The sequence below is a fragment of the Bombyx mori genome, chromosome 4 (genome assembly GCF_030269925.1).
Source record: "Bombyx mori chromosome 4, ASM3026992v2".
In the NCBI taxonomy this organism is placed as follows: domain Eukaryota; kingdom Metazoa; phylum Arthropoda; class Insecta; order Lepidoptera; family Bombycidae; genus Bombyx; species Bombyx mori.
The window spans coordinates 16,798,565-16,810,073 of record NC_085110.1 but is presented as its reverse complement, the minus strand read 5'-3'; the positions used below and the strand labels follow the sequence as shown (position 1 = coordinate 16,810,073).

The window sequence follows — 11,509 nt, the reverse complement described above, 5'->3', positions numbered from 1 at the left end:
TACGCCTATTTAGTCCTATCAGAATGTGCTCCGTGAGGCGGTGCACTTGTTGTACGCACGAGTGTTTTGAGCGGAATCCGAACTGTTCGTCTATGAGAATTTTGTTCGCGGTAACAAAATTCCAGAGGCGTTTCCTAAGGAGCCGTTCGTAAATTTTTCCTATCGTCGAGAGGAGACTAATCGGACGGTAACTAGAAGTTTCGTTTGTCGGTTTGCCCGGCTTATGTATACCGATAACGTCCGCTTCTTTCCACACCGCGGGAAAGATGCAGTGCGTCATAGCGGCATTTAAAATTGTAGCCAACATTGCTATCAGTTGGACTGGCAAGAGTTTAAGCGCGCGGTTGTGGATGCCGTCGGAGCCGGGTGCCTTCCTAGGTTGTAGGTTGTGGATCGCGTCTCTAACTTCGTCGGTGGTAATGGGGGGTAACGCGTCCGAGGGCGGCAGGGAAGCTCTGCGCTCGACCTCCCTGTCGACTAACTCGGTGTGTTCGGGGTCCGCGTGTTGAGTGCTGGTGGTGCACTGCTCTTGCAGTGCATCGGCCAGCAGCTCAGCCTTGTCATCGTCATCGAATGCCGGTGGTTGGCCTGAAGGGCGTACGAGGGGAGGCATAGTGGCTATAGTTTCGGATTTGAGAGTCCTAGCTAGTCGCCAGTATGCTTGGTGGGAGGGCGCGAGTTGTTCTAAATAACTATGCCAATTATCGTTACGCGCGTCGCTTAAGCGGGAGTGGACTTCGCGTTGTAGACGACGCATCCGAATCCGGTTTGAATGCGTGGGAAGACGATCGTAGGCCCGGATTGCCGCGTTCCTAACTCTTAAGAGATTCCTAAGATCGGGGGACAGTCTGATGCGGTGGAAGCTGTCCTCCACATCGACTTCTTTAGAAGATCTAATGATCGCGGAAGATATGTGATCGGTAATGATGTTTATGGATTCGACGGTGTCCTCGGGGGATAGATTCGAATCCGGGCCGTAAGGGAGGATTGGCGGAGCGGTGTCGGCTAGGCACGTGCCCAGCTTATTCCAATCCACCATGGTCCTCGTAACAGTGACTGGGTTGTGGGGGCGACCGAGCTGCATAACGACAGGTCGGTGGTCCGAGTCGAGCTCTGACATTGCTTCGATGGAACGCAAGCGCAGAGTTACGTTCCTCAGCAGTGCCAGGTCTATAGTGCTCGGACGGAGCGCGATGTTATACGGATAACATGTTGGAGTTGGGGGACCGACTACTTCAAAGGTAAGGTCGTCTATAAACGCGTCGAGACGCCTACCATTTATGTTTGAACTGTGGCAGTTCCACCTAGTGTGGTGGCAATTTAAATCGCCTGCCAGGATGACGGAGTCTCCCATGCCGAACAGTGACTCGATGTCACTGCTCAGAAGGGGCTTGTCCGGGGGGAGATAAACGGATGCGATGACGATCGGCTGGTGTCCCGTCAGCGAGATACGGCACACTGACGCCTCGATATGTGAGAGCGAGGGAGTATCGAGAGGGACAACGTGCAGGGCCCGCCTATAGTAAATGGCAGTCCCGCCTTTGGAGGCGGTGAGTCTGTCATTCCTAACCATGACGTAATTCGCGACTTTCGGGTCGCGACGCGAGGGCTTCAGACAGGTTTCCTGCACTAATAGAATATCTACAAGATTATCGCGGAGGAATTCGAAAATTTGATCGCGTTGCCGCGCGAGTCCGTTAGCATTGTAGAATGCTAACGTAAGGGAATACGGTTTTTCTCTACCTTTTTGCGCCATTGATTACCGGTAAAGATTTTATAACGTACGCGACACGGACTCATAAACGTCCATGTGATCGAACGCGGCCGCGAGCCGCTGTTCGGGGGTTGTCGACCTACGGATAGCGTCAGCGAACGATCGCAGACGGTCGAAGTTCACCGCGGTGACGAAGTCGCGCACGAGCGCGAAGTCGTTGGCGGCAGAGGGTTGCGGGGGACGGAACGCGGGCGCGGGGCGAGGTGCGAGCAGGGGCTGAGGCGCGGGGCGTGTCGCGAGCGGGGGCGGGGGTGCGGTTTGTGTTCCCGCCTTCGTATACGGCAGCGGCTTTTTCCACGCTGAAACCGTGGGAACTGCAGCCGGCACGAAGGCAGGTTTCGGCACTGAGGGTGCCGAAGTCTTTGGGCCGACGGTTCGCGGAGCTGGGAGGGTTGAACGCTTGCGCGGAGCCCTAGGACATCCACGGTAGTTCGCGGGGTGCCCTTGCTTAAGGCATAGGACACAACTTGGGGGTTCGGTCGCGGTTTCCCTAACACGCGAGCAATCTAGTGTGGCGTGGTCGCCGAGGCACTTTACGCAGCGGGGGCGCGCGTGGCAATTACGAGCCGAGTGGCCGTAAAGCTGACATCTGTAGCACTGCCCGGGAGTGCCACGCTTGTGGGGGGCTTCGATTGAGATCCCGGATAGGCCGCAAATTGTCGTGAGACATGCGATCTTCTTTTTGGCCTCCGGGGTGGGTTCTAACGCCACGAGTATCATATTATAGGGCTGTTTGCCCCGCCCGCTGTGCATCCGGTGCACACTAACTATCGGGAGGGCCTGAGCGGTCAGATCCTCCTTTATGTAGTCGATGTCGAGTTCTTTAGGGACTCCGCGTATCACTACGCGGAGCTCGCGGTCCTCCTGAAGAGCATAGGTGTGGAAACCTATGTTCTCCTTTCGGAGGTATGCTGAGAGGGCCCTATGGTCGCCCGGCGTTGCGACCTTTATCTGAATCCCATGCGCGACGTTACGCGCATGGGTATAATTAATTTTATTTGCCTGAAGGGCCTGGGAAACGCGGTTCCACGCAGTTTTTTCCTGGAGAATCAGCGGGGGCGGGGCAGCTGCTTTAGGAGCGGGCGCGGGCTTGGGACGCGGCGGCGGGGTTACGCGGCGAGCGGAGTCCGACTCCGGTGTCACGACTACCTGCGGGCGGGAGGCGGTCGCGGATTTTGTCTGCTTCGTCGTGGAGCTCCGGGACTCCACGGCGCGAGTACGCTTTTTACCGCGCGTTACGGTTTGGAACCCATCCGAAGTTCCAGGCTGAGGGCTTGACGCGGATTCGAAATCCATCTCCGATTCGGTATCGGAGCCTGAACTCGAAACAATCGAGGTCGCGACGGACGATACGAGCGATGACGTAATCGACGCGGGCGCGGGGGTGGGGGTAGCGCTAGGCGCTTCGTGAGTCGCATCGTCGGAACGTGCGCTCGAACTTAACGCGGCGGGGGGCGCGCGGCGTGCCTCCGAGGCACGGTTGAAATACGCGGCGACGGACGCGGGGGGGGAGGGATTGCCACGAGAGGCCCTAAATGCTAAATATTCGGCCCTAATTGACGGGTACCTATCCCGGAGGAACCCGACAAGATCACTGTCACAAACACTTGCACTTTCTTCCATGTTTCTTCTTGCTTCTTGCCCGGGGGGGGCGGCCCCGGGACTTTTGTTGAACTCGCCGAAAGGCGAGGCCCCGGATAGGATAGGATTTGTAACCCCCCTGTGCTGCAGGACAGCAAGGAGCAGGGGGGGGGAATGCCTATGCCGTGAAAACGGCAATCGGCGGGGAAAAGGAAAGGAACCCGCTCGGGCTGTATAGTGCTACAGCAGGCAGAATCGCGAGCGGGGGTCTAGTCTTGAAAAAGACTGTTGTTTTTGGGAAGGGTTAGGAAATCGCTAGCCTGTGAGTGCCACAGGAAGCTGAACGTAGCGATTGGTTGCCTTGAAAAAGGCAGTTGGTAAGGGTGGGTTCGCGGTTACAAAACTTTAGCGCACAAAAATGGACCTCGATACGCAGATCGCAAGCGACCAACGGATCGGCACGTCCGCACTACCGAATTGTACGCACGATGTATTCACGGTCACTACACTGTCGAGCACAACTGTGAGTTCAGAGACGCGGCTCGCAAGCGGGCCACGGATCGGAAAGCACGTCCGCGCACGACCGAGTCGTGAGCGAGAATTGCTGAGCCCGTGCTCGCCCACCTGATCTAGCGATTCTGAAAAAGCCTTCGACCCAACAGCTATCCTTTCATTCCAAAACAAAAAGGTGAATGGCGGTATTCACGCTGTCATTGTCCGTGAAAAGAGTCTCAGTTGCTGCAATGTATTCTCTAATATAACAAATGTAACAACTCCACCAAAAACCCTTTCATCATCCTCATCATGAGACCGATAGATCACATATAGGCCTCCTGCAAGGTTCGCCATAATGACATGTCCTGTATTTCCCATTTTTTTTAACGAGCTCACAGCCCACCTGATTTTAAGTGGTTACTGGAGCCCATAGACATCTACAGCGTACATGCGCCACCCACCTTGAGATATAAGCTCTAAGTTCTCAGTATAGTTACAACGGCTGCCCCGCCCTTCAAATCGAAACGCATTATTGCTTCACGGCAGAAATAGGCAAGGTAGTGGTACCCACCCGCGCGGACTCACAAGAGGTCCTACCACATTACATTTTGATAATTTTTTTGTTTCTTACATTTTGATAAATACAATATCCTTTATCTTACAATCACAAAATAATACCGAAAGTAATAAATCTGAAATCGAACCAACCGTTAGAAAGTAGAGTGTAAGAGAACCGATCAAATGGTGCGTTCTAAACATTCGAGGGAAAAACTTTTAAATTAGCACCGAATTGTGGCGTTATCGCGCGGAAAATCGACGGCGACGCGAAAGAAAACAGACACGTATTTAGGTAAACAGGGCTCAAAATTGTCTCCGGCTTCGAAAGAATTCGCCTTTACACAAGCGAAAAATATTCCTCTGTACACGTGTTTAGAGGTAGAGAAAAAATAATTCAGTAAGCTCTTCCACCAATGTTTGCCATCCGATATTCATTTTTTTTTTTGTTTATTGGTTATCAACGACTCGTTGTGTTATTGTTATTTTTTAGGGAAAGCTAGTTGTTTTGGTGCTGGGAGACTTGTTTAAGAAACAACGTGTTAATTGAGTTACATTTAGTTACATTGCACGGTCTTTACTTTTATTATACCTAGATCTTTAGTTTGAGGTTCACATAACTTACTACATTCTCAGAACAATTCACCCTCAGGTAGAAGTTATAGGTGCAATATAGCTTTTAGTTTGTATTAAGTTGGGTGAGCACACCAGTAGTGTTCACGAATCATTTTGAAATATTAATCACATATTCTTAACATCTGACTAATTACATCAGGAAACGGCTTCCAGCATCAGAACAGATGTCAGTATATTGTTTTTTACAACTATATGCGATGAGCTGTTTTCAAATCAATTAAAACACACTTCTGGTAAAATGTTTGTTACGAAAATCAACAAAACAAGAAGAATACATTTACTACAAATATATAATTAACAACTTACAAACGTACAAAAACATTTACGAAGCTTAAACTGCTTGAATGAATCCCAATTTCTCATAAAACAGCAGTTCCCATCTTTTCAGCTTCGCTATTGGCGCGTCGCGATCGATTTTCTTCTTCTTCTTGCATTTCCTCAAGTAATCACCGTCAACTTTGATTCTCTGGTCGCAGTTTTCGCGGCAGACCACGTCCTGCTCACTGCGGATCGCGTTCCGAGGGTACAGTAACCATCGCTTTGAGCCCAGTCCGTCCTTCTTCATCAGCTCCTTGATGCGGTCCTGGCGTTTCTTCGTTGCCAAGTATTTCGGCGTGTTGTTTTTGTGCTTGCTCGCTACAATGATATCGCAAAAGTAAAATCGTATTAAGAGATTTTTTGGGAAGAATGAACACATATCTGAATTTGTCGAATTCAAGATCACGCTACTATTACATCGATTGGTTAAATTCTTTTAGTATTTTTTGTACCAACACTCTGAGTTATTCTTTCACGTCAACGCCTCTACCATCAGAATTGTTCACATCGTGGTTTATTTAAGTCTCCAAAATCCACTTGAATCCATGGGTTGATTTCGAAAGTACATTTTTTGTCCCTAAAATAAATCGCCGCGTCGCCCGCCAAAACCGCCTCCGAGCTTCCGGCCCAGACATCAAAGCCTCGGCACCCTCTGCGTCGCAGGCTAAGCCAGCGTTCGTTCCGGCGGCGGTGCCCAGTGTCTCGGCCTGGGCAAAACCGCTGCCGTACACGAACACGGCTACAACTCCCTCCTCCGCGATTCGTCCCGCCCCCGCGACTCGTCCCTCTCCCGCGACTTGCCCTCCGACCGCGTCCGACAATCTCGCTTTAGCGATCGACTTCTTTCAGTCGATCAACTTTGAGCGCGTTAACGCTTTGGGCGACGCCATTCGCGCTGCCTCCACTGCACAACACTTTATCGCCGTTGTGCAGGAATACGCCGACGTATACGCGTCATTAAATACGTACGTCCTCCCCTCACTCCGCCGGTAATCAATGGCGTATATAAGTAGAATAAAGCCCCTATCCGTAACGATAGGATTTTTTAACGCTTACGGTCTCGCAAATCAACGTGATCAGGTTTCTGACTTTTTGCGTGACCACCAAATTGATATCTTTTTAGTGCAGGAGACCCTACTTAAGCCCGCGCGCCGTGACCCTAAAATCGCGAACTATAACATGGTCAGGAACGACAGGCTCTCTGCCCGTGGTGGTGGTACCGTCATTTACTATAGAAGAGCCCTGCATTGCGTCCCGCTCGATCCTCCCGCGCTCGCTAATATCGAAGCATCAGTGTGCCGAATCTCACTGACGGGACACGCGCCGATCGTTATCGCGTCCGTTTATCTTCCACCGGATAAGATCGTTCTAAGCAGTGATATCGAGGCGCTGCTCGGTATGGGGAGCTCTGTCATTCTGGCGGGCGACCTAAATTGTAAACACATCAGGTGGAACTCACACACCACAACCCCGAATGGCAGGCGGCTTGACGCGTTAGTCGATGATCTCGCCTTCGATATCGTCGCTCCGCTAACCCCGACTCACTACCCGCTAAATATCGCGCATCGCCCGGATATACTCGACATAGCGTTATTAAAAAACGTAACTCTGCGCTTACACTCGATCGAAGTAGTTTCAGAGTTAGATTCAGACCACCGTCCCGTCGTTATGAAGCTCGGTCGCGCTCCCGATTCCGTTCCCGTCACGAGGACTGTGGTGGATTGGCACACGCTGGGCATCAGCCTGGCTGAATCTGATCCACCATCGCTTCCGTTTAGTCCGGACTCTATCCCGTCTCCTCAGGATACCGCTGAAGCCATAGACATCGTAACGTCACACATCACCTCGACATTAGATAGGTCATCGAAGCAAGTTGTAGCGGAGGACTTCCTTCACCGCTTCAAATTGCCCGACGATATTAGGGAACTCCTTAGAGCTAAGAACGCCTCGATCCGTGCGTACGATAGGTATCCTACCGCGGAAAATCGTATTCGAATGCGTGCCCTACAACGCGACGTAAAGTCTCGCATCACCGAAGTCCGAGATGCCAGATGGTCTGATTTCTTAGAAGGACTCGCGCCCTCTCAAAGGTCTTACTACCGCTTAGCTCGTACTCTCAAATCGGATACGGTAGTAACTATGCCCCCCCTCGTAGGCCCCTCAGGCCGACTCGCGGCGTTCGATGATGACGAAAAAGCAGAGCTGCTGGCCGATACATTGCAAACCCAGTGCACGCCCAGCACTCAATCCGTGGACCCTGTTCATGTAGAATTAGTAGACAGTGAGGTAGAACGCAGAGCCTCCTTGCCACCCTCTGATGCGTTACCACCCGTCACCCCGATGGAAGTTAAAGACTTGATCAAAGACCTACGTCCTCGCAAGGCTCCCGGTTCCGACGGTATATCCAACCGCGTTATTAAACTTCTACCCGTCCAACTCATCGTGATGTTGGCATCTATTTTCAATGCCGCTATGGCGAACTGTATCTTTCCCGCGGTGTGGAAAGAAGCGGACGTTATCGGCATACATAAACCCGGTAAACCAAAAAATCATCCGACGAGCTACCGCCCGATTAGCCTCCTCATGTCTCTAGGCAAATTGTATGAGCGTCTGCTCTACAAACGCCTCAGAGACTTCGTCTCATCCAAGGGCATTCTTATCGATGAACAATTCGGATTCCGTACAAATCACTCATGCGTTCAACAGGTGCACCGCCTCACGGAGCACATTCTTGTGGGGCTTAATCGACCAAAACCGTTATACACGGGAGCTCTCTTCTTCGACGTCGCAAAAGCGTTCGACAAAGTCTGGCACAATGGTTTGATTTTCAAACTATTCAACATGGGCGTGCCGGATAGTCTCGTGCTCATCATACGGGACTTCTTGTCGAACCGCTCTTTTCGATATCGAGTCGAGGGAACCCGCTCCTCCCCACGACCTCTCACAGCTGGAGTCCCGCAAGGCTCTGTCCTCTCACCCCTCCTATTTAGCTTATTCGTCAACGATATTCCCCGGTCGCCGCCGACCCATTTAGCTTTATTCGCCGACGACACGACTGTTTACTATTCTAGTAGAAATAAGTCCCTAATCGCGAAGAAGCTTCAGAGCGCAGCCCTAGCCCTAGGACAGTGGTTCCGAAAATGGCGCATAGACATCAACCCAGCGAAAAGTACTGCGGTGCTATTTCAGAGGGGAAGCTCCACACGGATTTCCTCCCGGATTAGGAGGAGGAATCTCACACCCCCGATTACTCTCTTTAGACAACCCATACCCTGGGCCAGGAAGGTCAAGTACCTGGGCGTTACCCTGGATGCATCGATGACATTCCGCCCGCATATAAAATCAGTCCGTGACCGTGCCGCGTTTATTCTCGGTAGACTCTACCCCATGATCTGTAAGCGGAGTAAAATGTCCCTTCGGAACAAGGTGACACTTTACAAAACTTGCATAAGGCCCGTCATGACTTACGCGAGTGTGGTGTTCGCTCACGCGGCCCGCACACACATAGACACCCTCCAATCCCTACAATCCCGCTTTTGCAGGTTAGCTGTCGGGGCTCCGTGGTTCGTGAGGAACGTTGACCTACACGACGACCTGGGCCTCGAATCAATTCGGAAATACATGAAGTCAGCGTCGGAACGATACTTCGATAAGGCTATGCGTCATGATAATCGCCTTATCGTTGCCGCCGCTGACTACTCCCCGAATCCTGATCATGCAGGAGCCAGTCACCGTCGACGCCCTAGACACGTCCTTACGGATCCATCAGATCCAATAACCTTTGCATTAGATGCCTTCAGCTCTAATACTAGGGGCAGGCTTAGGGACCCCGGTAACCGTACTCGTCGAACTCGACAAAGAGGTCGACGTGCAACCTAACCCATGCATCAGCCCGCTGAGTTTCTCGCCGGATCTTCTCAGCGGGTCGCGATTCCGATCCGGTAGTAGATTCATTCGCGAAACAATTGCTCTTGAGTTGTTAGGTCTCCTTCGGAGGCGCTCGGGCAGTTGTTAGCAAATCCCACCCCTCTTGGCTGAGCCTTTGCTCGCCCACCTGTCCTGGTGAAACTGGAAAGGCCTTCGGGCCACCAGTAACCTTTCAATCATAAAAAAAAAAAAAAAAAAAAAACATTTTTTGTTTTGCATAATCGCTTGGACGAACTCACACGGCCCGGTTGATGCTAGGTGGTTATTGGAGCCCGTAGACATCAACAACGTAAATGTTGTCACCAACCTTGATACGTGAGTTCTAAGTATCAGTTATTAAAAGGGCTGCCCCACCCTTCAAACTGAAACGCATTATTGGTTCATAGCTCCACCCATTTAAGCAATAAATAAATAATCCAAATATTGAAATAAATAACCAAATATTTAAATAAAAAGTAGTTTAAAAAAAGTAACAAAATACGCTTTTATAGAAAAATCCAACTAAAAATATGAAAATAAATTTGAATTAATAATAGTGTAAGAAAAAATGTTTTTATTGTAAAAAACCGTGGGGTGCATGGTATCAGTATTTATAAATATTTTATGAACAGATATGATTAGAAGGGTTATTTTGATAATATACTGAAAAGCACCCCACGCTCTTTTACAATAAAATAATTTTTTCTTACACAATTTTAAATTCAAATTTATTAAAATTTTCGATTTTTTAGTTGGAATTTCTATAATAGCGTATTTTGTTAGTTTTTTTAAACTATTATTTATTTTTCATTTTTTTAAATATTAAATTGTCATCGGTCTTTAATAAGTATACCAAATTTTGAGTTAATCCGACGTTTTGAAGGGGGTCAAAATCATGTTCAAAGATTCCGTTACAAACATATATGTACATACGTCTGAAGCTAATAAAAGCGTATTAAAAAAAAACTCACGTGTTAAATACAAAACTTTGAACGCATCCCAGAATCCAGGTTGGTTCAGTTTCAAATCCTTCTTGCTTCCCGATGCACTCCTGCTGACCGTTCTCGTTCGCGATAACGACCGAGACCTAGAGTTCGATTGGGATCGTGATTTGGAACGACATTTCGATCTCTGGCTGCTTCTAGATCTGTCCGTCTGGCGTTTGCGTGACCGATGCTTTGAACGACTGCGCCTGTAGAGGTTTTACTAGTTTTAAGAAAAATGTATCTAGTAGCTTGGATAATTGCGATCTACCTCCCATTTTTAACTCGGAAAAGTAATCCGTTAATTCAATTAAATTCAATTGTGACTGAGAGCACACTGATTCTTTTCTTTAATACCTCATTATCTCTGGAAACAATTAGTTTAGTTTTCAATATGCTTATATGTATATTGCTACTATCTAATGATTTTTATTGCAGTTTTAATGCTTAGAGTTGTAAAGCATAATTGTTATGTTTGTTTATTGTTGTACTTGTATTTGGAGAAATACCATTCAGGTAAGCCAATGCTAGCTTAAAAAAAATAACTTATTCTGTTTAAAAACTTGATGCAAACTTGAAATTTTCGGTTAACTGATTGTGTTTTTATATTTCAAATAGTTTAAGTTTTTCCAAAAGTGGAAATTAAAATATCTTAAGATTGGTGATGACAAACACGGTATGGTACTAGAGTAATACATAAGCTAACCTCCTCTCGGCTCCATCATTCATATTGTCATAGTATACCCCCATTCCATCCCCATGGTCGGGATAGTTGCCCTCCATGGGTGGCATGGGTGTAAACGACCCGGGATAAGGATACGCATATCCATCCATTAATTTGAAATTGTATTTTTTTATATAAGAGGCCTCACTGTCAAATTTGGAAATATTTCCGAAAATAACGTCAAAATGACACTTCATTACGTAGTTAAGAACTTTTTGAACAATTTTATAACACAAATTGTCTGAAAGATATGTGAATACTCCATTTCTTGCTCATATACACATAGATATACTCGTATAGGCGATCGTCAATTGCAATATAATAATATGGTAAGTACATAGTATTAATTGTATTTCTTTCTTTTGTATTTCTGACCTAAAATCGACTCCTAAACCCCTAGGACAAACGAAAAGTGGGTCATCTCAATCAAACTTAGTTGCGTGTGACAGCAAAGATGGAAACAACTGACCGAGACCTGGGTTGACCTAGACCGATTGCGATAACGAAATAATGTTCAAGCCCTTCCCCTGACCTGAA

The 11,509-nt window shown here is 48.4% G+C and overlaps 1 protein-coding gene across 1 annotated transcript; it reads right to left on the bottom strand.

Annotated features, from left to right (window-relative positions):
- Positions 1–5,269: 5,269 nt before the first annotated feature.
- Positions 5,270–11,171, bottom strand: LOC101737370 (uncharacterized). The gene is made up of 3 exons (XM_004930814.5): positions 10,955–11,171; positions 10,237–10,457; positions 5,270–5,677 (listed from the first exon to the last, which is right to left on the bottom strand). The coding sequence occupies exons 1-3, from the start codon at positions 11,167–11,169 to the stop codon at positions 5,373–5,375; spliced, it is 741 nt and encodes a 246-aa protein (XP_004930871.3). The 5' UTR covers positions 11,170–11,171; the 3' UTR covers positions 5,270–5,372.
- Positions 11,172–11,509: the final 338 nt, after the last annotated feature.

Bases quoted from the DNA above. Each gene is read 5' to 3' on its own strand.
- LOC101737370 (XM_004930814.5), bottom strand. From the start codon at position 11,169: ATGAAGTGTCATTTTGACGTTATTTTCGGAAATATTTCCAAATTTGAC. The intron at 10,458-10,954 runs GTTAGCTTATGT...AAACCTCTACAG, and splicing joins AATGATGGAGCCGAGAGGAG to GCGCAGTCGTTCAAAGCATC. The intron at 5,678-10,236 runs GTGAGTTTTTTT...ATATCATTGTAG, and splicing joins CAAAGTTTTGTATTTAACAC to CGAGCAAGCACAAAAACAAC.